This window comes from Mauremys reevesii, linkage group 1 (assembly GCF_016161935.1).
Source record: "Mauremys reevesii isolate NIE-2019 linkage group 1, ASM1616193v1, whole genome shotgun sequence".
NCBI lineage: Eukaryota > Metazoa > Chordata > Testudines > Geoemydidae > Mauremys > Mauremys reevesii.
Window position 1 is genome coordinate 230,773,400 of NC_052623.1, and position 26,624 is coordinate 230,800,023.

Consider the following 26,624-nt stretch of genomic DNA (forward strand, 5'->3'; position numbering starts at 1 on the left):
CCTCAGCAGATCGACCAGAAAGAAGAACAGCCCTGGTCGCCAGAGAGCTCGCAAGATTTAACATCAATATTGCAGCCCTGTGTGAAACTCGTTTAGCCAACGAAGGTCAGCTCACAGAAACAGGAGGTGGCTACACATTCTTCTGGTGTGGACGCAGCAGTGACAAACGTCGTGAATCTGGAGCTGGCTTTGCGGTTAATAATCATCTTGTCCACAAACTTGCCAGTTTTCCCAAGGGCGTGAACGATCGACTCATGACACTGCATCCTCCACTACCGAGAGGAAAGCGAGTTATACTAATCAGTGCTTATGTACCCACAATGACGAATCCGGATGAAGTAAAGGACAAGTTTTATGAAGATCTTGATGCCCTACTCTCATCCGTGAAGCACACCGACAGGCTGATTCTACTTGGCGATTTTAATGCGAGAGTAGGATCCGATCACTCTGCCTGGGATGGCGTCACTGGAAAAAATGGAATCGGCAAATGCAACAGCTATGTCCTACTACTATTGAAGACATGTGCGGCTCATGATCTGATCATCATCAATACCATCTTCCGCCTGCCCACTCGCAAAAAGACGTCCTGGATGCACCCACGCTCCAAGCGCTGGCATCTCATTGATTATGTCATCGTGCGGAGGAAAGACAGACAGGATGTAAGGGTGACCAAGGCCATGCCGAGTGCTGACTGTTGGACTGATCATAGACTTATCTCTAAATTAAGCCTTTACATCAAGCCAAAGAGACGTCCGCAGGGAAACAAAGCTGTGATGAAAAAGATCAACGTCAGTAAACTGAGGAACCCCAACACAGCAGCTTCACTAGTAGAAGATCTTGGTAACCAACTCTCAGAGCTGCAATTAGAGGAAAATGTTGAGAGGAACTGGGAACGCTTCCGAAATATTGTGCACTTTTCTGCACTGAAGGTTCTTGGACCCTCACATAGGAAACAGTAGGGCTGGTTTGATGAAAACGACGAAGAGATCAAGGCTTTACTTGCTGAAAAGCACCGCCTTCACCATGCTCATCAGAATGATCCGTTGTCAACAGCTAAGAAAAATGCCTTTAACAACATTCGCAGGACCGTACAGAGCAAGCTTCGTAAGATGCAGGACTCCTGGTTGAGTGCCAAAGCAGATGAAATCCAGAAGTTTGCTGACAGAAACGATGCCAAACGGTTCTACGAAGCCCTTAGATCCTTGTACGGACCTCGGCCTTCAGGGAGTTCCCCTCTCCTGGACTTGGTTGGTGTAACTCTCATTACTGAGAAGACTCTGATTCTACAGCGTTGGGCTGAGCATTTCCAATCCGTACTGAACCGCCCATCTTCCATCAATAACGAGGCGATTGACAGAATGCAGCAGGCGGATATCAACTACAGCCTGGACGTTCCACCATCAGAGACTGAAACCCTACAGGCCATCAGCCAGCTGTCCAGTGGCAAGGCCTCAGGATCTGATGCGATTCCAGCGGAAATCTATAAGGATGGTGGTGCAATGCTTGTTGACAAACTCACTCAGCTGTTCCAGTCCTTCTGGAATCAAGGGTCCATTCCTCAGGAATTGAAAGACGCGTCCATCGTACACCTCTATAAGAGGAAAGGAAATCAAAAAGTTTGCGATAATCATAGAGGAATATCACTGCTTTCTAGCGCAGGTAAGATCCTTGCACGAGTGTTGCTGAATCGCCTGATTGACCACCTGGAACAGGGTCTACTACCCGAGACACAGTGCGGCTTCCGCAAAGAGCGTGGCACTGTGGACATGATCTTCGCAGTCCGACAGCTCCAAGAGAAGTGTCAAGAGCAGAATCACGAATTGTACACCATCTTCGTGGATCTTACCAAGGCTTTTGACACTGTCAGTCGCGAAGGTCTGTGGCGCATCATGTCGAAGTCTGGGTGCCCTGACAGATTTATCCTGATGGTACGTCAGTTCCACGATGGCATGATGGCTCGTGTTCTGGACGACGGAGAAGCTTCAGAGGCCTTTCCCGTCACAAATGGCGTCAAGCAAGGGTGTGTGTTGGCACCGACCCTGTTCAGCATAATGTTTTCAGCTATGCTGTCAGACGCCTTTCCGTGCCTGTATTGGCCTTGCCAGCCACCTGCGGACGCACTGTGGACAGCTTACAACCTGCTAGATGTCAAGGTCTTCTTCGAAAAATGATGGACGAACATCACAGGAAAGACAGATATGCCTATAGGCGTGCTGCCCTGAAGAACCATGAAGGGAGTGGTTCCATTGTGTAATTATATCAATATTATGCTCTTTACTCTTATGACTTGAGTAAATGGTGCACAGTTCAAAAGTCTAAGTTTAGACCTCCTGAAGAAAGTTTGCCACTTGAGGAGGAGGATGCAGATGAGTACAGCTCTTTCGAGGGAAGATGCAGATCCTTGGGGAGTTGAAGTAGGCTGAGAAGAACCAGACACAAACCTTTGGGGGATGGATGCAAAGATATTTTTTCATTATTGCTACCTTGGGTTCTAATACCGGAAAAGACTTGGGTACTGCAGACAACAGTGAAATACCAAGGCCAAAATACTGGCTTTGGAGTGACTATTTAATCTGCATGAGCTGTAATGGTAGCCAGAGCTGAAGATCCCTGTACTGAGGAAGTCTGTACTAATGAAGATGATACTAGGCACAATGGTAGTGATGAAGAAACCTCAGCCAATGGAAGTCTATTATCTCGGTGTGGTATCAAATATTATGAGACAATATCACTGGTACTGAGGCAGAGGCACTGGTTGCTGAGGATTGACAATGTAGTACCAGACCAGAAAAGTGTGAGTCAGCTGCTACCAAATATCGTGGTACCAGTCAGATTTAGCAGGGACAGGCTTGGACAAGTCAGAAGAATGAATGACACTAACTTTTTCTTAGCTGGTACAGTGGATGGTGACCGTTGTCAAGCCCCTGCTGAAGATCTCTGCTTCTTTCTGACTCTGGCAACAGGAATTTCTTTTGAGAAGGGACCTCAGGGTCAGAAGCACTCTTCAGGGATGTCTTCATTAAAAGAACGTGAGAAAGAGGCACCACAGGCTTTTTGCATCCGTTTGGAAAAATATCTATGGAATATTTGTCCGGGACGTGACTTTCCCCTAGACAAAAAAGGCACTTATATATTCATAATTTAAAGGAATAGCTGCCTCACAGGCAGGGAAGGTTTTAAAATAAGAACCTGAGAAAAGTAACTATTAAAACACTAAATCTATTATAAGAAAAGCTACTGGGAAGCAACTTGGCACTATAGGAAATCCATCTGGCATGGGTAGTAAGATGGAACTGAGTGCTACACCATCCCTTATGACCTGGGGAAATGGGGAGCAAGCACATAATGTCATGCAGGGCACATGCATGACCCCAATGGACACTGCTGACCAAAACAATCTTAGCTTGCATGCATGGGACACATACACACTTACAGTGAGATCTGTGTGAACAAATACTTGAAGAACAACATTGAGATTTGAGTTGGACAGGGAATCTATAGGCTTATTTTGTCTACCAATGAAGCAAGTCAACCATTTGGGTTAATATTTTCACTCTCCCTCCACCCCCCAATTACCTCTCGGAATAGTTCCATGAATGTAGCAGGAATCTCTGAAGTTCGCCTGCAGTTAGTTCTGTGCAAGGAGTCTAAAATTCCAGTAGTTACAATCAACAATGAATAGATGACAACTGGTTCTGAGCTATTTTGGAAAATAGGATTTGAAACGATGATTTTTCTTCTGCATAGAAGACTAGCTACTGACTGTGGTTAAGGAGACAACAATGACTATCTGAACCCATAAATGATCAGAGTCTCTGAAGAGATCAGAAATCTGTTCTGTACATTAATTCGTAGGTGCTGGAACGAAGCACCCTTTGGCTTGAAGTTGTTTCCATCATATACAGGGCTTACAGTTTGGGTCAATGGCTCTCAGCACCGCCACTATACAAATTGTTCCAGTTCCCCTGCATTCATTACAAATCTATAATCTTGGAAAAATAACAAGATTTTCTGTGTTTTGAGGACCTGCAGGATGTGGCTCTGATTACCATATCCACACTTGTGTCTAACAGGTAAAAAAGAACATCTGTGTCTTTGCTGTACCCAAGAGTTCTCCTTTACTATTTAATTTTAGGATTGTTTTATTGTGTATTATTTGTGTATTGTTTACTTGTTATACTGACATGTGATTAGTGCTATATGAATTATTAATAAAATATTACCAGGATAATCTACTTTTTAAAGGAAGGGGCCCATTCATAATCAGGATATACTAACTTAGAGCCATCAAATAAGAAAAATTGTAATTATTGTTTAAATTTAAAGTTACTACTTCGATTAAAATAAGCACTTATGGTTATGTTGATAATGGCATGTATACAATTTTGTTGACTTTATAACTCAACCACAAGGAAGGAGGACTTCTGCAGCAAGTGGCTTCCTTTTTTAACTCTGATTGTTTCTATAAAACTTATTTTTGAAGACAACTTTCCAGCACACTAGCCCATTGCCTTTTAATGTACAAAAGTTAGGGTCCTTTAGAATCTGGGTCCCAATGCAGAAGAATAATTCTTGAGATTTATTTAAAAAACAACAAACAACAACAACTTATTTCACTTGGTTTTAGAAATCATTCCTTGGATGTGAGCATTTGCTGCTTTTTGGATGCTTCCTTCCTTCTTCATAGCCTGCTCATGTGTAATGGTCTCATTTGTGGGATGGATTGGAAAACATTATTTTCTAATCCAAGGCCATAGGTCTTTATAAACCAAAAACTCTTCCTCCCTCAGGGATATGTCAGGGGATGTGGTCTTTCCTGTCTCCTTTTTCTAAAAGCCTCAAAGCTTGTGGTATCTTTTATTAATTTCAGCATGTTATAAGTGATATTACACTGGCTATACATATGAAAAGGAAGTTATTTTCAGGATTTTATTTTTTCATTTTTAAAGCACTTAAAATTGGTGTCTCTTTTTTAAAAGGGTGATTATATAGAGTAAGCTGAAAGTGAGTGAGGACAGTTGTAACAGTTCTTAATATTATATATTACTATATAAATTTAATATATAAAGGATTCTTAATATTCTACATTAGAACCAGATTTACGACTTTTCAATAAGTTGTAACATTTTGATATAAAAAAAGACTACTTTTCTTTCTGGTTTTTCTGTCATACCTACTTTCTTTTCCTTTTTTGGGTAATGAATATTATATTGGGATTTTCAAGATCTCTAGACAAGTTCTCGCTGAGAATTAAATGCAGAATAAATTAAGCCTTCCTCAGTTTTACTTACTAGCAAAAATTATTTTGGAACATTAAAACCTCAAGTTGACACACAATTCTGGGCTGCTATTACTACCACTTTGTGAACCGACACAAAGTTTTTCAAGAATCCATGTATGAGGATATCTGTAAATGCTGGATTTTTTTAGTGGCTTATCATGAACTACACAAGTTGATAAGACAGATATTAGACTGAAACAAAAATTAAAAAATCATTTAATCAGTATGTCCAGCAGTGAGTTATAAGTTACTTTGAACATTGGTTATACAGAAGGTTTATTGTAAGGAAAGAAATGTATTTTATACAATTTCAAAATAAACTGATGCTTCTGAACAAGATTCTGTTTATGGATCTTTTCCTGAAGCACTTAATCATTGCTAACCAAGTGGAAATACTGCTCTGCCCACGTCCTCTGCTTCGAAGGACTTTAAACATTTTTATAAACAGCAAGGAAGTGTACTCTTACACACTGTATGCTACCCATTAGTGGGTGGAAGCGGATCTTCCTCTGATATTCGAAGAAAAATGGCAATATGATCTCTCTGAACTTCAGCCAGTAAATGGAAGTAAAACCTGTGCTTTCTCTGATGGTCCTTCTAGGAATCCCTCCCAAAGTTATTGCCATTTAGTATAGTTAATAAGGTATATTTCTCATTCTGACAGGTGCTTCAGCCTTGACCAGAGATCCGTTCACACTGCCTCTGATGTAGCCATCTCAAAAGCTAGTTTTGCCAAATGGTTTGGGGTAATACACGTTTTCCAGTTTGAATGGCAATGCAGACAGACTTCACAAATCTTGCACCAGGAATAGCTAGCCCTCCTTAGCTGTATCCTTTCTGTATAGGCATTTGAGGTAACTGATCAATAAGTAAAACAAAAAAACCCACTTATATTCAGCATTTTGACATTCAAGACTGGGATTCATTATGGAATGAATGGAAATGGAATTCATTATGGAATTCATTATGGAATGAAGGAAAGATTGATTCTGTCAAAGATATAATTTTCATTGTCTCTTTGTAAGTATTTTAAGGATTAGATGCATTTAATTTTCTTGTCTTATACTTAAAATTCTGCTTTGATTCAGAGACACTATTGTCCAGCTACTTTTAGTTTATATAATAAATATCATCTTTCTCATTTCATCTAAATGTAATATGATGTGAAATTACAGTAACTCCTCACTTAACATTGTAGTTATGTTCCTGAAAAATTCGACTTTAAGTGAAATGATGTTAAGCGAATCCAATTTCCCCGTAAGAATTAATGTAAACGGGGGGGTTAGGTTCCAGGGAAATTTTTTCTTGCTAGACAAAAGGCATTATATACAATTTAAACATTTTTAAACAAGCAATTTAATACAAGTACAGTATAAGTTTTAAACAATTTTAAACAGGCAATTTAATACAGGTATTAAACAGGCTGGCAGCCCCCCTATCAGCTCCCCTACGTCCCCTCCAGCGCCTCCCGCCTGGCGGCAGACCCCGTGGATCAGCACCTTCCCCCTGCTCCTCCTGCCTGTGGCAATCAGCTGGCTTGCAGCATCAGGAGGCTGGGGGGAAGAGCGAGGACGCAGCGCATGTCCTGCCCCCTCCCCTAAGCCTCCTGACCGCCAAAAAACAGCTGATTGCCGCAGGCAGGAGGCATGGGAGGGAGGCTGCACGCCACATCCTCGCTCCTCCCCCCAGCCTCCTGAACGCTGCAAGACAGCCGATCACCATGGGCAGGAGGTGGGGGGAGCAGGGGGAAGGCGCTGATCCGCAGGGTCCGCTGCAGGTGGGAGGCGCTGGTGGGGGGCGTAAGGGAGCTGATAGTCGGGCTGCCAGCCGTGGACAAAGCAAATGACCAAACTACATTATAGAGGAGCATTGCACAACTTTAAACGAGCATGTTCTGTAATGGAGCAGGGATGTAACATCAAAACAATGTTAAGCGAGAGGATGTTAAGTGGGGAGTTACTGTATATACAAAATGTGCATTACAATCTATAAGCTATACATGTATACCATTTATGCACTTAAAAGTGACTGCATTCTATATGGTACATCATATATACATGGTAAGACAATTACTAACGCATCATCTTTCAAAACTGATAAGCATGATCAGCTACAAGTTGCATCACAACTAATGTAAATTGACAATATATCAGGCTGAATGATTCCTAAAATGCACAGAACCACCAGTTCTTCATAACTGCATTCAAAGTACTTATAATTAAATATCAGTGATAACCTAAAGTCGAAAACATGTTTCAACAAAATGATTTTAGATTTTTTGCAATAATTGGATGAATTAACTTTCTTTGATTCTGTTCTACAACAGACTTTCTCAAGCATTGAAAAATATAAGAAAGAACAAGCATGTTTTTTTGATGGAAGGAAGGAGTAGTACACTGAGAAAGGGAAGATAAGAGACTTTCTATTTATCTAAGTCATCTAGGATCCTAGATGAGATCTAGCAAAGATAAAGAAACGGAAAATATGTAGAAGAAAAGGACAAGAAAAGACAGAAAAACAATTATGCCCTGATTTACAGCCTTTGCAATTGCATTGTCTTTAATGGGGACGAACAATGTATAAATAAGGGAGAATTTGGCCCAAGATTTTAATATGAATGTTATACTGGATTTGGGTAAGTCTCACAAGAGGTGAGATAGCTTTATAGTAGTAAGACAATAAAACAATGGGAAGAGAGCTCTGTGAAGCAACCATGTCTATAAATTATTCTTTTTGGGGAAAAAAATCCATTCTTTCTGATGCAAATGGAAATCCATATACCAAGGGATGGAATGGAGATGAGCTGCTCTAGATTTGCCAGATAAAAAAATTCAAGGGATGCGTTAGTTTGCCAAAACCTTTTCTTCATTCTAAATATCTTTTTATGATGTCCATTTTGTGGTGACTAGCTTCCAAATAAAAATGTAATAATACTTTTCACATGAAACTTTTAAATGACTTATGGAAAATAAAGTTCAGAAGGCAGTTTAGATCTTAAAAATGTGAAGAAAGGAAGAGTAATAAATGATATTTGGAGCACACAGACTTTTGCAGATGTTATGGCTAACACCCTGAAAAAACAGCCTAGGTTTTTAAGTTTGATGTCTTCACTGATCGTAGTGAGTGCACAGTAAATGTTAACACAAGCAAGAAATACTAAACTGACAATGGTTTATTATTGGGTCAATGTCTTTTGAGCCTTTTGTAAAGGATGTAGTTAATTGATGAATATTCTGTTTTTTGTAAAGTGGGAAAATTGCTGATACTACTACATGGATTCTTACAATATTTACTTGTAAACCTCAGCGTAAAAAAAAGATTTTAGAACTGAAAGAGCACAACACTATGATGGCTGATGACAATTACAGAGTGTTTACTTCTTGCAAAAGTACTGTAGCAAATCTTTTGCACAGATGTAGTAAACAGAATTTGTGGAATCCAGTCTGGTAGCTGAGATAGTGCTTATGACTACTGGGGAAAGTTATTATTTTAAATATCCTTTTCTAAGCAGCCAAGTCAAGTCATCATCTTGAAGGTTTGATTGGATGGAGGAACCATCTGATTTTCTTTATTGCTTTGTATATTTTCCAGATGGAAATGAAGATCTGTGGATGAACAATGAAAACCATGGTACTCTTGGTTTCTAGGCAACTATTAGGATTATTTTGGTAGCCAAATTTTTGGCCAGATACTTATCTCAATACTTTTAAAATAAACTAATGTACCTGTGATAAAATAACTGTTTTTGAAAGAGATGGGGGGGGGGGGAAATGCACCTGCAAATGAGATGGAAATGGAGCCCTTGAGTCTCTTCATGTAGAACGAGGAAACATCATGAGAACTCAATAGAAGACATATATGAGAACTTTAGTAGACTTTCACTTTTGATCCAGACATTCAACTATTTTATGCTAATTTCCGAATTTTTCTGCTAGATACAGCTTTGACTACATTTGTTTTGGGAAGGCCGTATTTTCTAAACAACCAACAACTGTTGCTGACAGTGAGGATTTTGCACTAGATAGCTTGGTTGGTGGTCCAGGTAGTTTATCTATCTGAGATGTGAATTATTTTAACAGAGACTGATATTTTATGTGGTATCATTTATTTCGTAATTGGCCTTTTGTGATTGATCAACTTAGTCAAGATACAGATGAGCTCAAACATGTTTTCCCCAGCATCGGTCTCACCTTCCCTGTCAACAAACCCAATATTGCTAAAACTAACCTCCAGCCATAAGATGATGACAGAGAACTCATCCAATACTGCTTTTGGACTGATCAGCAAGTAATACTTTAGAAGTTAAATGAATTTCTCTGAATTCCCACACTACTCCCAGCCTCTGCTGGCCAGGGAAGTAAGAGACCAAACACATGCTTTCTTTCACAAGACAATATGACTTTGTTACCAGTTATGTTCAAGCATAATGTTATATTTATATTTTCAGAGCTCTAAAATTACTGGATTTGATTCAGGTGGAGCATCAGATTATGCTAGGTCCCCAAATAGCTTGCAGATATCAAGGAAACCCTAAAACTGGACTGTGCTGAGTGGGAAGGGGTGCGGCCAGAGGACACATTGTCTCTGGACATCCAATGGATAGCTTCTGCTGGTATGGTTCCTCTGAGCCACCACCGTAACTCAAAACTGTCTTTCCTAACAGGTACCCCTGCGGGAGAGTGGTGGTGCAAATATCTGCCTCCCCCAGAAGTGAATCGAGTATATACCGTTCTAGAATGGCCTTCTGTCCAGTTGGGTCCTAATTTTGCTCCTATTGAAATCAATGGCAAACTCCCACTGACTTCAATAGGAGCAGGCCTTTAAATGTTTGTAGTCTTGGTACATCAACTTTCTGAACAAGATGAAAATACCTTTTCAGAATGGTGTCTGACAATGTGGACGTAATATCTGACATTTATTAGTGTGTACACAAGTGAATAAGTAACTCAACAGTTAGAGAGTGTGTTGCATACACAGTCTGCAGAACAATTATTTTATGTATAGAGATAAAATGGAATATGTTACACCTACTGAACTCGCTAATGAATCGAACTCAACAGCCAATAGTGGGATATGATTGTCTGCATTTTTGTCCAAACTTTATAATTTTTGTAAGAAATACTACATATTTTAACCAAGATATTCATTTCTGTATTTCTCCTTGGCTTCTGATAGAATTGAAATTTTGCAGATGTGAATAATTGGATATAGTACTATGCCAGACAAATTATCCAAAGTAGATGTGCAAAATCAAAGGTATAAAAATTGAACTGATAACATTACAATTTAAAATTGATTTTCATGCGTAATAAACTTAATATAATTCTAGCCACATGAATTTAAACCTTCACCTATTATTATACAAGAGTGACACTTACCCTCTTCTGTTCTTTGATATATTCCATCAATTCCTCTCTTGTCCTTTTCACAGCTTCTTCCACAGCCTTTTCACTTCGCTTCCGTTCTTCCATTATTTCTGCCTTAACAACTTCCTGTAACAGAAAAGTAAATCTGATAACGGTAAATTGTATACATGTACGTATCTATATTTCAAGTATTTCAGGGGCATAGGGAAGTCTCTCAGAATTCATCCCATTCTTTCTCCCAAAGAGTTTGTTAGCTGAGTGCACTGTTCCTACAATCATAGTTATCTCCAATATAAATATCTATACATATGTCTAACAATACTTTCAATATTCTAATCCCTACATTATGCGAAGGAGAGGGCTAGAACTAATCTAAAGCTGCATTTGTAGAAGTAAGTTTCTCACCTGTCAGCAAAAGGAAAGTATAATGAAGCAATTTTCAGGCGTTAAATTTCAACAACAGGTAGGAGTACACTGCTTCCTACTGAGGTCCATTAGGGTATGGCTACATTGCAGTTAAACACCTTCAGATGGCCCATGTCATCTGACTCAGGCTTACTGGATAATGCATAGCAAGGGGCAGTGCTTGATTGTGGTAGAGAATCACAATCACTTAGTGTTGCTGAGGGCATGGATGCAAAAAAGTTAGGATAATATTTAGTTTTGGGGGACTTCCCAGGGCTGTTGAAGGAGCTACAGTAATGCTTTATATATAAACATTATATTTTAAAGTAACTTCTAAAATAATCTGAGAAATTTGTTATTTTAAAATATAAACCTGAGGAGCAAACCAATTAGTTTTTCAGACTGAAAAGTGATGGATTATTTTCTGTTACTTCTCTTGCCATTCCCACTCTGATCATGAAGTCAGAGCATTCATGGCACCCATTCAAGAGAGATTTAATATGCATTGTGCAACTTGCATGCACAAGCAAAAATAATCTAGAAGTAAAGAACACATTTGTCACTTGTATCAGAAAAGAATCACAAATAGGTAACTATTTTTCAGATGAAGTTATCCACGGTTCCTGAACTCATGTCACAATGGATGCATTCACCTGGCTCTCAAATCAATTTAGGATTGCCTTGCAATTAGGCTTCATTTGTAGCTACAGACACAACACTTCAGCATGCCATCTACTAAGGGAAACTGACTCGGAGGATCCTAAGATCATTGACAGTTTCCCTTTTTGGCTGGCTCTATGTACAAAGAACTAGATTCAAAGGCAAACTAACTATATTCTGTGTTTATAGTTTCAGCAAGTGCAGAAGTTCTTTACACACAGAATTGGCTGAAAAGGAAACTGACTAGAAGCACACCATTCTAGTTGTTTTCTCTTTGCAGCCAACTCACTGGAGCACTGTTTCAGTTACTGTGGCTGGTAGGACCAAATATAAGTGCAATCTTAAATTACTGTGAGGGCTGCATTAATACCTCCAAGCAGCAGAGAATCTGGGAGAGACAAGCAGAGAAAGGCTGAGAGAGAAGAACTGTGAGGGCAGAAACAGTGGTGGTCCTAACGGTGATTCACACAATATTTTCCACTGAGTGATGATAAATGCAACAGTTTAAACTTACTAACGACAACATAAAGTCATTACACAAGGGCTATACTCTATCCTTGAACTTGGCTATATTTTACCCTGAATATGGGAGGTTCACAGTAAACAGAGACCTCTTATTTTGAAGACTAATTAAAAATATAATTCAGCCTTCATCACAAAATGAGTTTGACACACCTGCAGTAATGAGTAATTTGTAGTAGACTTTTTTATAACCTCATATAAATGTAATGATAGTGAAAGGTGCCAGATTGAGTGTGCTGGAGACAGAAGTTCTCTATTTAGCCACAAAATAGGCACAATGTCACAGTAGTAGTGACAATATCCCCACACTATCTTGTCAGTGTCTCTCAACCCTGCTCTGGAAGGATCACCTAAAGGGATGACCGGGAAATTCAGATATCTCTGCTTCTCTTCTGTTAAGTATTATAATTAGATGTAAGTATTGGAGAGATCTCCTGTCTGAATCCTCTCTCCACTGTAAAATTCCTGATACCATTCAAAGTAGAAAAATACTCATGGCTGATATATTCAAAAAGCCATTCAAATAGGTCCCAATACAGGGAAGCATTTTAAGTACATGCTTAACTTCATCCCCACTGAGGAAAGCACTGACGCACGTGCTTAAATCCCATCTTGACTTGAATGGGCTTTAAACATGTGTTTAAATGCTTCCCTGCATCAGGGCGATGGGAACAATAATGGGAAACGACCAATTCTGAAAGTGATACACTAGGACTCTTAAGTGGCTTTGCTAAACTCACGCTGTATTTTAATCGAAAGACTAGAAAACCACTGAAGAGCGTAAAGTTAGTTATTGTTTCATCACTCCTATTTTTTGTAATATAGACTAAACATGCTATTGCAGCTAAACTGTTTATGAGAAACAAAAATCTGAAGCAACCCACCATTTGCCTGTGGGTTATAAGCCACAACGTATCTTGATTGCATACGAGAAATAAATATAACTTTATTTCTTGTCTTTATAAGATACATGGCCATTATTTCATTACAGACTGACTAAACAATAGAACTTTCCTCCAGAAAAATAAATCTATTTTGAAATGGTTTGGGTGATATACTGGAATGATCCATCTATATCCCAAAAGTGCTGATGATTTAAGTTATTCAAAGTTAAGAAAAATTCCAGTCTTCTTCTGGAAATCATTCAAGATGTAAATATGTTTTTCCCTTTTCACAATTGTACAGAATTATGTTTCTAAAATTAGAATCGAATAATGCCAGAGGGAACACCACTAAATGGTGTGCTGAATATTATCAGGCAAAAAAGAAAAAAAAACACTTTACTGTAGTACTTAAAATGTATTCATTTTAAGCATACTGGTTATTCATATATGAATGAAGACAAAAGAATCGATATAAGGAGAGAGAATCCAGTTCTAAAGCTTTTTGTGAGCTCTGTTCATGGCCACCTCCAAACATTTGCTTGCTTTGTTTGACTATAAATTTAAGCAAGTGTTTTGTAATGCTATTAACATTTTTCAACTATACAGCAATCTTTTCTTTTCAGCTCTGGGGCTGAAAAGCTACACCCGTGCCGCTCGCCCCCCGCCACCCAGCCCTCTGAAGCCGTGCCAGCCGGCCTAGCCCACTGGAACATACTGCGGCTGCACCGCCTGGTCTGGCCCGCCGGAGCAGGCTGCAGCCGCGCTGCCCAGCCTGCCGGAGCAGCTCCAGCCAGGTCAGAGACATCCTCCCCTGGCCCTCCCCCAATAAGGTGGGAAGGGATTGGATGGGGAGAGTGTGGGGGATGGTCCTGGGCTAGGGGTGGGATCATGTGGGGGGTGGTCTCTTGACTCCGAGCTTCTCCCCCCCAAAAAATTTCTCCACCAGTTGCTGTCCCAGCCCGTCAGGATAACCAGCTGGCGCGCTGGGACACTTTGTTTACTTAGGTTTACCTCCTTGCCTCCAGACGCTCGAGGTAAATAAACCATCTCGGCCCCCAGCGGCTTATCCTGGTGGCCCAGAAGCCAAAGTTTGCTGAGCCCTGAATTATAGAGTTGGCTTATGAACGGGTTATAAAAATTTTCCATTTTACTTATCCATCTGGGGGAGGGGGGTCAGCTTATAAATGAACCGGCTTATGATCGAGTATATACTTCTCATCAACCACCACCAAGTAACCTTTGCAAAATGATGCCATTTTTATTGTCCACATAGCAGAAGTGACAGAAAAACCCCATAATCACAAATTCACAATACCCATCTTCACAATCTTCTCAGTTCTGGAGCCTAGCAAATATGAACATCTTAGTTGTGAAGGCTGATTACTATTTTGTAATATTTTAATTTAGGTTACCAGGGAGCAAACTGTGAGACAAAGGTCTCTTTGACTAGAGAGCCCTGGCAAGACTAACCACAGATGTAGCAGAAAGTTACACATTATAGAAATATGCTGCTCACATAACTATAATCACATGCCAATTTAATTTGTGAAAAAGACCAAAATACCATGTTTTGCATTATAATATAAAGAAAGCTGATCAAACTCATAATAAATTCTTTAAAACAGAACACAGATGTGGCAAGGCAGCATTGTCTTGAAGATGCAAAAATTTTTGCATTGATCAATTGTTTGCGAACACTAAAGCATGTACAGAAGACTCCATTCAAGAATGAACTTAAGTATCTTGGTGCCATGTTATTGCATTATTTAAAAAGCAAGCTAGACAAGTAAAGAATGAAGTCATAGACTAATGAAATTCTACCATGTTTCTATAGACTTCACACACATTAACACAAACAACTGAGAACTATATTTATGAAAAGCTATGTTTGTAAAATTATGATCACAACAGAAAAAAAAAAGTAGGGTGAGGAACCGTTTTGCATTGGCACTGAAAAAAACCATTAAGAATTGCATTAATTTTCTTTACCTTGTCTAAGAAAGAAAAAAAAGAATAAATGTTGGCAAAGTTAAGTGGTATAATATCCCACTTATATGGGGTGGATTTAAGTACATAACTCAATTAATGCCATAGCATAGACGTGCTGAAGTTTTACTCTGCATTATGAAGACTTTGAACACTGCTCAAATTTTTTTCCCCAAAGGGCTGCTGCTAAAACAAACATTATTTCCTAGCTTTGTATAGCTTTGTATATTCATATCTGATTTGCCCCAACAAAACAAAAAATTACAAATTATTTTCCACTGTTCATTTCCATGCTTTTAAAGGCTTTAGTTTCCTTATTTTTAATATTTATTTCCCCCCTCTAATTCTCTATGGTACAGTTACATAGAAGCAACCATACCTTCAAGTTCAAGTTTTTTGTAAATTTCCATGTGTATGTGTGTCTTTAAATGGGGCCCGCTAGTAGCTCTTCAATTCCAAAGGATCATCAGCTGTCCTAGAACCTCCTGAAATGTAAGTCTTAGGAAGTCAGAAGTATACCTGGCCCCTCTACCTCACCTTACAATGTACAACTTAGGTTTTCTACAGAAACCCTGGAGCCCACTGGCTTGCAATGTTCTGCAGCACTCAAAGGTGGCTGGTTCCTTCAAGAGACTTCTACCTTGTAGAGTTACAGGTTTTTCATTCATTTCCATTCATCGTAAGTTTATCTTTGCCCCTAAACAGACTTCAAATAATGTGCACAATGGACTACACAAACTCTAATGAAACACAAAATGCTATGCTAAATAAGAATAAAAGCAATTTTGTACATGTGTTTTTTTAGCTTTTTAAAATAGCCTTCGCCATAGATTTTAAGACTATGAAAGTTTAAAAAAAATTTTAAGGTAGAGGACCCTGAGTAAAAATTTTAAAAGTTCATTTTGTAAGCATCCATAACTTATACTTGTTTTGTTAACTGCCTTCCAGTTATCCAATGAAAGTACTTGTGTACACTGAAAGTAATAATATAAACGTTCTCCTTTATAGAATTATAAAGGGAACTAAAATAGGGCTCTGAATGGAACTCTAGCTAGAACCTTAACTATGATGGAGTTCATTATATCCAAGGTAATATATAATGACATGAAAACAGCATGATCCTTCATGCTCTGCCATGACTCTAATGTCACAGTGTGGTCATCTAGCCATCAAGTGTGATACCTTGGCACACTTATGTGTACCTTGGCTTACAGGCAGTACTTTGATTCTTAACTGGTTTTCATTCAGAGTCTCATTTACCAGATTTATGGTCCTGTTTTAGAGTTTTTCTTTCTTATCAGAGGACCAACTGTATCAGGTACTTTCCAAAGAACTGTCCTTAAAACATGGCCCTAACTTCACAAAACTTTGAATTTATAGTTTTCAATTAAACTTAAAGAATCTCATCTCTAAATTTAGTGTTCTTAGACACTCCAAACAAGGGATACCAGAACACACTCATTTTCCTAACCATTATTAGGCTGCAGAAGGCTGTCATTAGCAGTTTGGAGATACATCTGATTTTATCTGATTAGTCCACATGCTCATCATTTGTACTGGAAAAGGTGGGTCTTCTTGTAGCCTAATCTAGGCTGCCAGGAGATAGTTTTGCTGTACTGTCAGAGTTGAGAGATGTAGCCTGTTGCATCTCTCCATTCATTCTTCAGCAAGCTGCAAGGGGTCAGAGGTTCTACAAAGACACCTATGCCAGAGTAACAGGCTTCAGTGAGACAGTTTGCACTGCTAGTGAGGTCCTGCTTGATGGAAGTGACATGCCAGGTAACAGGAGCAGGAAAAGAATCAAATAGTGGATGGACATTGGGAGTTGAGGCCTTTATAGCAGAGAATTACAATACCTCCTGAAAATAAGGTTCACTTTGAGGTGCCAACAGTAAGGAAGTAACCCTACCTCTCTCTGGAGTTTACCATCTACCACACTCCTGAACTGACAGCAAGTGGTGGGGTGCACAAGTAGGCCATCATCCAATAAGGCAGCAGCATCTCCCATCACTACCCTGCCAGAAGCTACATACTGTAGCTGTTCTCCAAATTGTGGCCTAAGATGGACCCCAGAGCAAATATGAACTATTCTGAGATAATATGTAGGCCGGGGTCTGCAACCTTTCAGAATTGGTGTGCCGAGTCTTCATTTATTCACTTAATTTAAGATTTTGCGTGCCAGTAATATATTTTAACCTTTTTAGAAGGTCTCTTTCTATAAGTCTATAATATATAACTAAACTATTGTATGTAAAATAAATAAGGTTTTAAAAATGTTTAAGAAGCTTCATTTAAATTTAAATTAAAATCCAGAGCCCCCTGGACCAGTGGCCAGGACCCGGGCAGTGTGAATGCCACTGAAAATCAGCTCGTGTGTCACCTTCATGCATGCCATAGGTTACCTACCCCTGATGTAGGCCATACATGTCAGCAAATACACAATCCAACTCCCTCCCTACTTTTCTACTCTTGTATCATATGTGCACTCCTGCTCCTTTTATTCCTATAATGATGCTAACTTCTATTCCTTCTTTATCCCACAAGCATCTTTATGCTTTATTCCATATTGCCCATTCTGCATGTAACATTGTCCTTTGACTACCCATGAAAACACTACCCTCTCTTCAAGGCTAACTTCAGTCACAATTAATTACCACAATAAATTACCAATTGATAATGGTTTGGATGAAGACTAGAAGGGACTTGTGATATTAAGGTGTTTATATCTTAGTGTATAAAAATCAATCAAACTTTAGCTGCATGTATGTCTTATGTCAGTGCATGCTCTTATCTTCCCTCCCATCTCCCTCTTTACCACTTGCTAATGTTTGTTATACCCTCTGTTAGACTTAGTCCTAAATTAGATTGTGATCTCACTGCTGTAAGAACTGTCCCCTCTTCTGTGTCTAGTTAAACAGGGACCTGGTTCTCTTGATGCCCCAGGTGTTGCTGTAATAAAAAAATAATAAAATTATTTGAGAAAATTGACAAGGCAAACAAAATATCAGGAAGAAACGAGGCACACGCTGCATCTGAGAAGAGCAACTTCTCCTTACAGTCATCATCAGGGACATCAGTTGAGGGGAAAAAAAGACTCAGCCATGAACAGAAGGTAGCCCTGTTTATAGGAAGGGCTACTGAAAACTTCTGACCATTATGATCTCAGAAAAAACACTCACCCGACATCATTTAAAAGGCTAAGATGATAAACTAAGAGAAAAATAATAAACTCTGATTGACAAACCCCATTCCAGTGAAGCATTAAGCCATTTGCAAACAGAAATAAGGAGAATTCTGGATAAGTAAATTACAAACGAATACACACACACACACACGGAGGACAGAAGGCAAAACATACTATACTTTATGTACTGGAACGTTCTGGCTAATAATCTAAAATGAAAACCATAAACCATACCATACTTTGCAGCTTCACAGGAAAATTCTTTGTTTCCCTGAAAGGATCAGGTGGCAATAGTAAATGTTATGTAAAAAAATAAAATAAAAAAGGAACCACTGACTGTAACGTTTGTGGTATTCAGAAAAAGAAATCCTCAAATTATAATGTCTGTGGTGGTAAACTACTAAGAAGTGCTTCCAAGATCAGACGTGGTTAAAGCCTGTATTCAATGGAGTACTACTTTTCCATGACTTTGCCAGTACAGCAAAAATAAACTTATCTAGTGACAGGCATCTCTTCTGACCCAGTGTCAGTAAGATCGGCACTTTTCTTTCTTACGCATTCATCATTCAGAGAACATCAGATAAATGCAATATGCCCATCAACATACTTACTGACTCCTAAGACTCACTTGTTAATCATATGCAATATAAAGTTTATTGAAAAAAAGTTAATCTTAATATCGTTTTTCAAATATGTCCTGTTTCTTTCCTACTTTTTTCTTTGTATTTTCCTACTGATATTCCAAGCTTTCTGTACAGTAAATCTCTAGTGCTATATAACACCTCCCCACACCCACACCCCTCCATACACACCAAACATCACGACTTTATTTATTATCTACATAGCTAAAGGCCAAATTAATCACTTAAAGTAATCTAAGAATCACTCCCCCACTACAACATTTTATATGACAACTTAGGTCAAATTTTTCAATTTGGTAGGCAAAAGTTTAGCACTCAAAATTGTATTTAGGTACCTGAGTAGGGATAGTTATCTATTCATCAGGTTACTTGGTACCTACATATAGATTTAGGTACATAACTCTTAGCAACTAAGTTTGGAAGTGTGATTATGCCATCAGTATATAGGAAAGGTATATGACGCTCGCATCTTCAGGAACTTTGGTCTGTTTCAAAAGGCGCAGGAAGGGACTTTCTTCCTAGACCAGAAAATAACCGTTGGGGATGTTGAAATGCCTATAGTTATCCTTAGGGACCCAGCCTACCCCTTAATGCCATGGCTCATGAAGCCGTACACAGGCTGCCTGGACAGTAGTCAGGAGCTGTTCAACTATAGGCTGAGCAAGTGCAGAATGGTGGTAGAATGTGCATTTGGACGTTTAAAACCATGCTAGCGCAGTTTACTGACTCAGATAGACCTCAGCGAAACCAATATTCCCATTGTTATTACTGCTTGCTGTGTGCTCCACGATATCTGTGAGAGTAAGAAGGAGACGTTTATGGTGGGGTGGGAGGTTGAGGCAAATCCTCTGGCCGCTGATTACGCGCAGCCAGACACCAGGGTGGTTAGAGTACAGGAGGGCACGGTGCGCATCAGAAAAGCTTTGAAAACCAGTTTCATGACTGGCCAGGCTACGGTATAAAAGTTCTGTTTGTTTCTCCTTGATGAACCGGGCCCCCGCCCTTGGTTCACTCTACTTCCCTGTAAGCTAACCACCCTCCCCTCCCCCCTTCAATCACCCCTTGCAGAGGCAATAAAGTCATTGTTGCTTCACATTCATGCATTTTTTATTAATTCATCACACAAATAGGGGGTAGCCTGGGAGGGTTGGGGGAGGAGGGAAGGACAAGGCCACACTGCACTTTAAAACTTATTGAATGCCAGCTTTCTGTTGCTTGGGCAGTCCTCTGGGTTGGAGTGGTTGGGTGCCCGGTGGCCCCCCCACCGCGTTCGTGGGCATCTGGCTGAGGAGGCAATGGAACTTGGGGAGGAGGGCGGTTGGTTACACAGGGGCTGTAGCAGTGGTCTTTGCTCATGCTGCCTTTCCTGAACCTCAACCATATGCTGGAGCATATTAGTTTGTTCCTCCAGTAGCCTCACCATTGCCTCGTCTTCTGTCAGCAAGCTGACGCCACCTATCATCTTCAGCCCACCACTTATTATCTTCAGCCCACCACCTGTCCTCATGTTCATATTGTGCTTTCCTGGACTCTGACATTGTCTGCCTCCGCGCATTCTGCTGGGCTCTTTCAGTGTGGGAGGACTGCATGAGCTCAGAGAACTTTTCATTGCGAGTGAGTTTTTTTCACTTTCTAATCTTTGCTAGCCTCTGGGAAGGAGAAGATAGTGTGAGTGTTGAAACATTTGCAACTGGTGGAGGAAAAAAAAGGGAGAGTGGTAGTTAAAAAGACACATTTTAGAGAACAATGGGTAGACTCTTTCACAGTAAACCTTGCTGTTAACATTACACAGCACATGTGCTTTCGGTACAAGGTCGCATTTTGCCTCTTATTGAGTGTATGCCGGTTTGGTGTGAGAGATCACTCACGCAGGGCCAGGCAACAGAATTTGGCTTGCAGGCAGCCATGGTAAGACACAGTCTTTTGGCGTCTTTAACCTTCATAACATGTGGGAATGGTTTCAAACAGCAGCGCCCTCATTTCTCATACCAAGCAGCCGTTGGGTTGGCCATTTAAAAGGAAGGGCTGCGGTTTTCGGGTTAACGTGCAGCACAACAAACCCAACTAACACCCCCCCACACACACCCAATTACCTGGGATGATTGCTTCACCCCTCCCCCCACTGTGTGGCTAAATGCGGGGAACATTTCTGTTCAGCCACAGGCAAACAGCCCAGCAGGAATGGGCGCCTCTGAATGTCCCCTTAATAAAATCACCCTATTTCAACCAGGTGACCATGAATGATATCACTCTCCTGAGGATAACACAGAGAGATAAAGAACGGATGTTGTTTGAATGCCAGCAAACACCGGGACAATACGCTGCGTTATGCAATGATTCCAGACTACGTGCTACTGGCCTGGTGTGGTAAAGTGTCCTACCATGGAGGACGGAATAAGGCTGCCCTCCCCAGAAACCTTTTGCAAAGGCTTTGGGAGTACATCCAGGAGAGCTTTATGGAGATGTCCCTGGAGGATTTCTGCTCCATCCCCAGACACGTTAACAGACTTTTTCAGTAGCTGTACTGGCCGCGAATGCCAGGGCAAATTAATCATTAAACACACTTGCTTTTAAGCCATGTATAATATTTACAAAGGTACACTCATCAGAGGTCCCTTCTCTGCCTGGCGGGTCTGGGAGGCAGCCTTGGGTGGGTTTGGGGGGTACCGGCTCCAGCTCCAGGGTGAGAAACAGTTCCTGGCTGTCGGGGAAAATGGTTTCTCCGCTTGCTTGCTGTGAGCTATCTTCAATCTCCTCCTCCTCATCTTCCATGTCCCCAAAACCCGCATCTCTGTTGTGTGCTACTCCATCAATGGAATCAAAGCATAGGGTTGCGGTACTGGTGGCTGCACCTCCTAGAATGGCATGCAGCTCATCATAGAAGCGGCATGTCTGGGGCTCTGACCCGGATCGGCCGTTTGCCTCTCTGGTTTTTTGGTAGGCTTGCCTCAGCTCCTTAAGTTCCATGCGGCACTGCTGTGAGTCCCTGTTATAGCCTCTGTCCTGCATGCCCTTGGAGATTTTTTCAAATGTTTGGGCATTTCATCTTTTGGAATGGAGTTCGGATAGCACAGATTCATCTCCCCATACAGCGATCAGATCCCATACCTCCCATTTGGTCCATCCTGGAGCTCTTTTGTGATTCTGGGACTCCATCAAGGTCACCTCTGCTGAGGAGATCTATCCTCACCTGCAAATTGCCAAGATGGCCAAACTGGAAATGAGATTAAAAAGTTTGCGGGCCTTTTCCTGTCTACCTGGCCAGTGCATCTGAGTTGAGAGTGCTGTCCAGAGCGGTCACAGTGGAGCACTCTGGAATAGCTCCCAGAGGCCAATACTGTTGAATTGTGACCACACTGCCCCACACTACCCCAAGGTCGATTTCAGTGCTAATCCCCTCATTGGGGGAGGAGTACAGAAATCGATTTTAAGAGCCCTTTAAGTTGGAAAAAACGGCTTCGTCATGTGGATGGGTGCAGGGTTAATATGATGTAACAGTGTTAAATTCGACCTAAACTCGTAGTGTAGACCAGGGTCATGTTATACCTTTCTCTACTAGACTGAGGATCCCATTATCAAATATTTGTTCCCCATGCAGGTACTTATATGCTGAATCAAGTCGCCCCTTATCCTTAAGGCAGGTTTTCTAATTTTTTGTTCACTCTCTTGGCTGTTCTCTAACCCATCTCCAATTTATCAGCATCCTTTCTGAACTGTGGGCACCAGAACTGGACACAATATTCCACAGAGATTGCACCAGTGCCAAATATAATACAAAAATCACCCTTCTACTTCTACTCAAGATTCCCATCTTCTCTTCATGTTATTTGCTTCCTTGATTCATTTTGTTCTCAGCTATGCTATTCTATGCTAAATGAGTACTCAGATCTTTACTCTTTTTGCCCTCCTTTTTGTTTGGCCAGCCTGTCCCAGAAGAGATTGGTCTCCCTCCTACTGAAGTGTAGACCATCCAAATTCTACTACCCTCTTTCCCCATGGAAGGTGGACCAATGTTCCACAAAACCTTAGCCCCTTACTTAGCCATCAGTTGATTTCCAGAAGCTTCTGCCTTCCTTTGCTCACAGGAAAGGAATGATCTCAGAGAAGATTGCTTGGACATTCCTCTTCTGCATGCTTCCAGTTCCCTGAAGTCATCTACTACCTGTGAAATCTCCAACAATGTAGTGTCATTAGTGTCAATATGAATCCCCTGCAAGACTGTGTTTTCCTTGGATGGCTGGAGAACTCTATGTTCAAGCTTGCTTTTCTTACAGGTTGGACTGAGCTGCCATCCACGGATGTGTCCTGTATATCTTTCTGTTCACTTGAACCAGCTGGATCTTTAGAAGTATCTTCCACAATTTCAGAGTTGAAGACCTGGTATCAATGGGAAAATTCTAGCTGTGTGGACTTCCTCCTGGTCCTCTTCTCTCTGGTGGCCACAGCCTACCCAACCTCGTCTGTCTTCAGCCTTGAAGAATGCCAGTGTGATTTCTTGCCTTTGGTGGTTATGAACTGCTAGATCTCTTCTCTGACTTCCTATATCTGTCTCTTTGGTAGTCAGCTCCTTTTAACCTGGGGTTCTGGCATTCCCTTAACCTGTCTGTCAAAGAACTCCTCAGCTTCTCTGATTCTCAGCAGCCTCTCTACTTATACCTCCATTCCAAGAATCTTTTTACCCCATCAAAGCCACCACCATACACTTCATGCACAGGAAGTCCCTTCTAGTTTCACACAGGACAGAAAACATGATACATCTGTTGCAGTCACCTCCACTGTTTCAACACTGGCTGAATCTGGAAGGAAAGCCTCTCACTCTCTCTCCAAACTCTTCTGTTATTTGCCTCTGGACTAAGATTAATTTAATTTCTTAATTTATTAAAGATTTTAAAAACATAACAGTCACAAACAACACATCACATGTGTAAAACGATGTGCATAAACCGGTCGATTTCTGGTGGTGTCTGGTGGCTATTGATAGCTGGTAGCTAGTTCCTTCCTATCCCCTAGTTCCTTTGAACTCCCCCCCTTGTCCCGCTATCCGGGTGGAGATGGGCCAATCGGGTGGGTGGTTCTGGGTAAATGTGTCACCTTCTCTGGGTGTTGGTCGGGTCTGCGCAGACAAGCAAGACAAGGTTTTTTTGGCCTGATTGCATTCCAGACAAGCGATGGCATGGCAATCTCCTGGCTTGCGCATGGCAACTTTTTGCATTTTGTTGCCATGCCGATGCCGCTATTTGTATGATTCGCAGCCAGCAAGCCCAGCAGCGAAGCATGCTTTTGCTTTTGCTTTTGCATGACAGCAGAGATTGCACAGCTTGCACCATCCCCACCAGCCAAGCATTACAATTGATGGATTGGATGATCATCATTACCACCATTGTACCATACCATTGCTAGTGCCCCCCTGGGCCATCAGCCAGGCGCAAAGCCAGGCCTTGTACTAGCCATATTACCTTTTGTACCATTTGTAGCCAGCCTGCTTGTACCTTCCCTGGCCCTTGAGCCAGCAGCTTGGGAAAAAAAAAAAAATCCCCCTGAGTCAATCCTCAAAAAAAATGGAAAAAAAATAAAAAAATTAGCCTAAAAAAAGAAAAATAGAATCTGTGCTTACCTGCCTCTGCAAGAAATTATCTGAACGCTCTGTATGCTCTGTACCCAGAGTGTGTTAACAACTATGCACCTGTCTTCCCATGTCTTCTCCCTTCTTCCCCCAGCCGTTCTCCTTGACCCCCCCTTTGTACCCCCATGAATAAGACACACTGAAATGCAGGAATAGAACACACTGATAGTGTGTGTGAGATGAAAGGAGGCAGCCTCCAGCTGAGACCAGACAGGACATGCAAGAGAAGCAGTGTCAGTGAGAGAAGCCCAGCCCCAGCAACCCAGAGGCAACTGAGGGGTTTCTTGACACTTTTCTTTACATGAGGGCTGTGGGGCTGATGCCCCCTGTTGCTATGATGAGGATGTGATGATGATTACCAGCCCCATCCCCCCAAAAAACCATCCCCCCCCCAGCCAATAGGAGGGCCGATTACCAGTAGTTTTGTCCCATCAGCTGAAGAGCTTCATGAGGATAGATTTTCATCATTTTTTTAGATTTCATTATGCTGATGATGAGGATGGGATTCCATCTTTTGTACCATCATGACCCCCATCCGCCCATGTTGGTGTTGGGGATTTGCATGTTTGCTGCCTATCTGCAGCTATCAGTCCTATCTGGGGGCAAGCAGTAGAGAATCAGAATTGAAAAGAAAAGAGGAGAGGGGGGGGGTGGGGTGGGGGTGGGGGGGGGTGTGGGGTGGGTGGGGTGCCAAGCTATGCCTGACCCCGAAGGCACTGTATTTGCCCTAGAAGCATTTAGCTTTTAGAAGAATGCATGCACTTAGGGCAGCTGGAGGCTCCAGGTCATGTAGGTTCCCATCCATTCCTGGCTTCTGCATACGCTTCAGTCGCTGCAGCGCGTGCGCTCGCTGCTTGCGCGCGCCTCTGTCTCTTTTTTGTCTTGGATTTTTGAAAGAGATTTTTAAACGGAACGGATAGACCGGATCGCGGATTAGAGCGGATTTGCCATCCGATTTCCATCATGCGAGCTCTTTTTTTTTTTTTTTTTTTTTTTTTTTTTTATTTTGCGCCACGCTGCTGATCAGCTGGGCAACAGGAAATATTCAAAAGTTCGGCTTTTTTTTCCTTTTTTCCTGTACTTTCATCCGTCATCAGAGATGTGCGGCAGAGCGGGTGTCACTGGTGGCTGGGGATAGCTCGCCAATAGCCAATACCATCGATCAGCATCCCATCTACCTAATCCTATATATAATACCGATATACTAGCTCATTCTTAGAGAGTTTAGGAGGAGGGAGCAGTTTAGTTTAAAAGCCAATAAAATATCGATGCCTGGTGTAGTGGTGTGTGTTTTTGCGTTAAATCGGTTTTACGCTCCTAAAACCGATTTAAACGCCTAGTGTAGACCAGGCCTCTGTTTGCAGCTCTTGAGTTCACCTGGCAAATGACTTTTTAGACCAAGTCCCCCTGATAAACTCAGCTCACCACCAGAGAGCAATTTACCACCCAGAGACTTCTAATGGTAGGGCTGATCAAAGCTCCAATGGGTCACAACCTCGTAGTCTTTACCAAGGCACCAACAACAGACCTGTCTTAGCTGCTTACTCAGGGGCACATGTACACAGAGAGCAAGCAAAAAAACAACCAAAGATGGCCCAAACACACCACTTGCCGAGTTCCACAATCTCTAAGCACAGAGTCTGCAGTTATGATCTCCAAAACTCTCCTATTGGTGATCTCTGCATGCAGCTATTTTGAAGTTGTAGGTCAACTTATACTTAGTTATTTCTCACACCAAACTCCCATTGACCTCCATGAGAATTTAACTAGAGGAAGGAGTAGAAAATAAAAAGTGTAACCACCTCAGGATTTGGCCTACAATTATAATAAGAAAAGCATAGTAATAGTGGAGTTTTGTTTCCATCCAGTGCAAATCTCTCTTTATCCTGACAGATAATTATCAAAGAGTTCACAAAAAGTCTGCCAACACCACCATATGAAGGGCCCAGTTCTGTGTTCTTAGAAACCTAGAGTAAAAGTCCAGCTGATATGATGGAGAGTATATTTGTCCCCTCATCTGGGATACAGTTCAAAAGCCTATGCCATTTAATCTGCTTTTCCTCTCTTTATTC

The 26,624-nt window shown here is 41.2% G+C and overlaps 1 protein-coding gene across 12 annotated transcripts in view; it reads right to left on the reverse strand.

Moving 5' to 3' along the window:
* CCDC91 (coiled-coil domain containing 91) overlaps positions 1–26,624 on the reverse strand; it is a 345,954-nt gene that overhangs the window by 72,397 nt on the left and 246,933 nt on the right. For 9 of the 12 annotated variants that reach the window (XR_005588369.1, XR_005588368.1, XM_039500870.1 and 6 more), the window contains one exon: positions 10,660–10,773. Coding sequence is in view for 10 of the 12 variants with exons in the window: in XM_039500870.1 (XP_039356804.1) it covers positions 10,660–10,773 (114 nt within the window). In the remaining 2 variants the exon portion in view is untranslated. Of the gene's footprint in view, positions 1–5,635; positions 6,140–7,158; positions 8,887–10,659; positions 10,774–26,624 lie in introns of those variants that run through there. The other 3 variants (XM_039500949.1, XM_039500930.1, XM_039500908.1) reach the window with 3 other exon arrangements.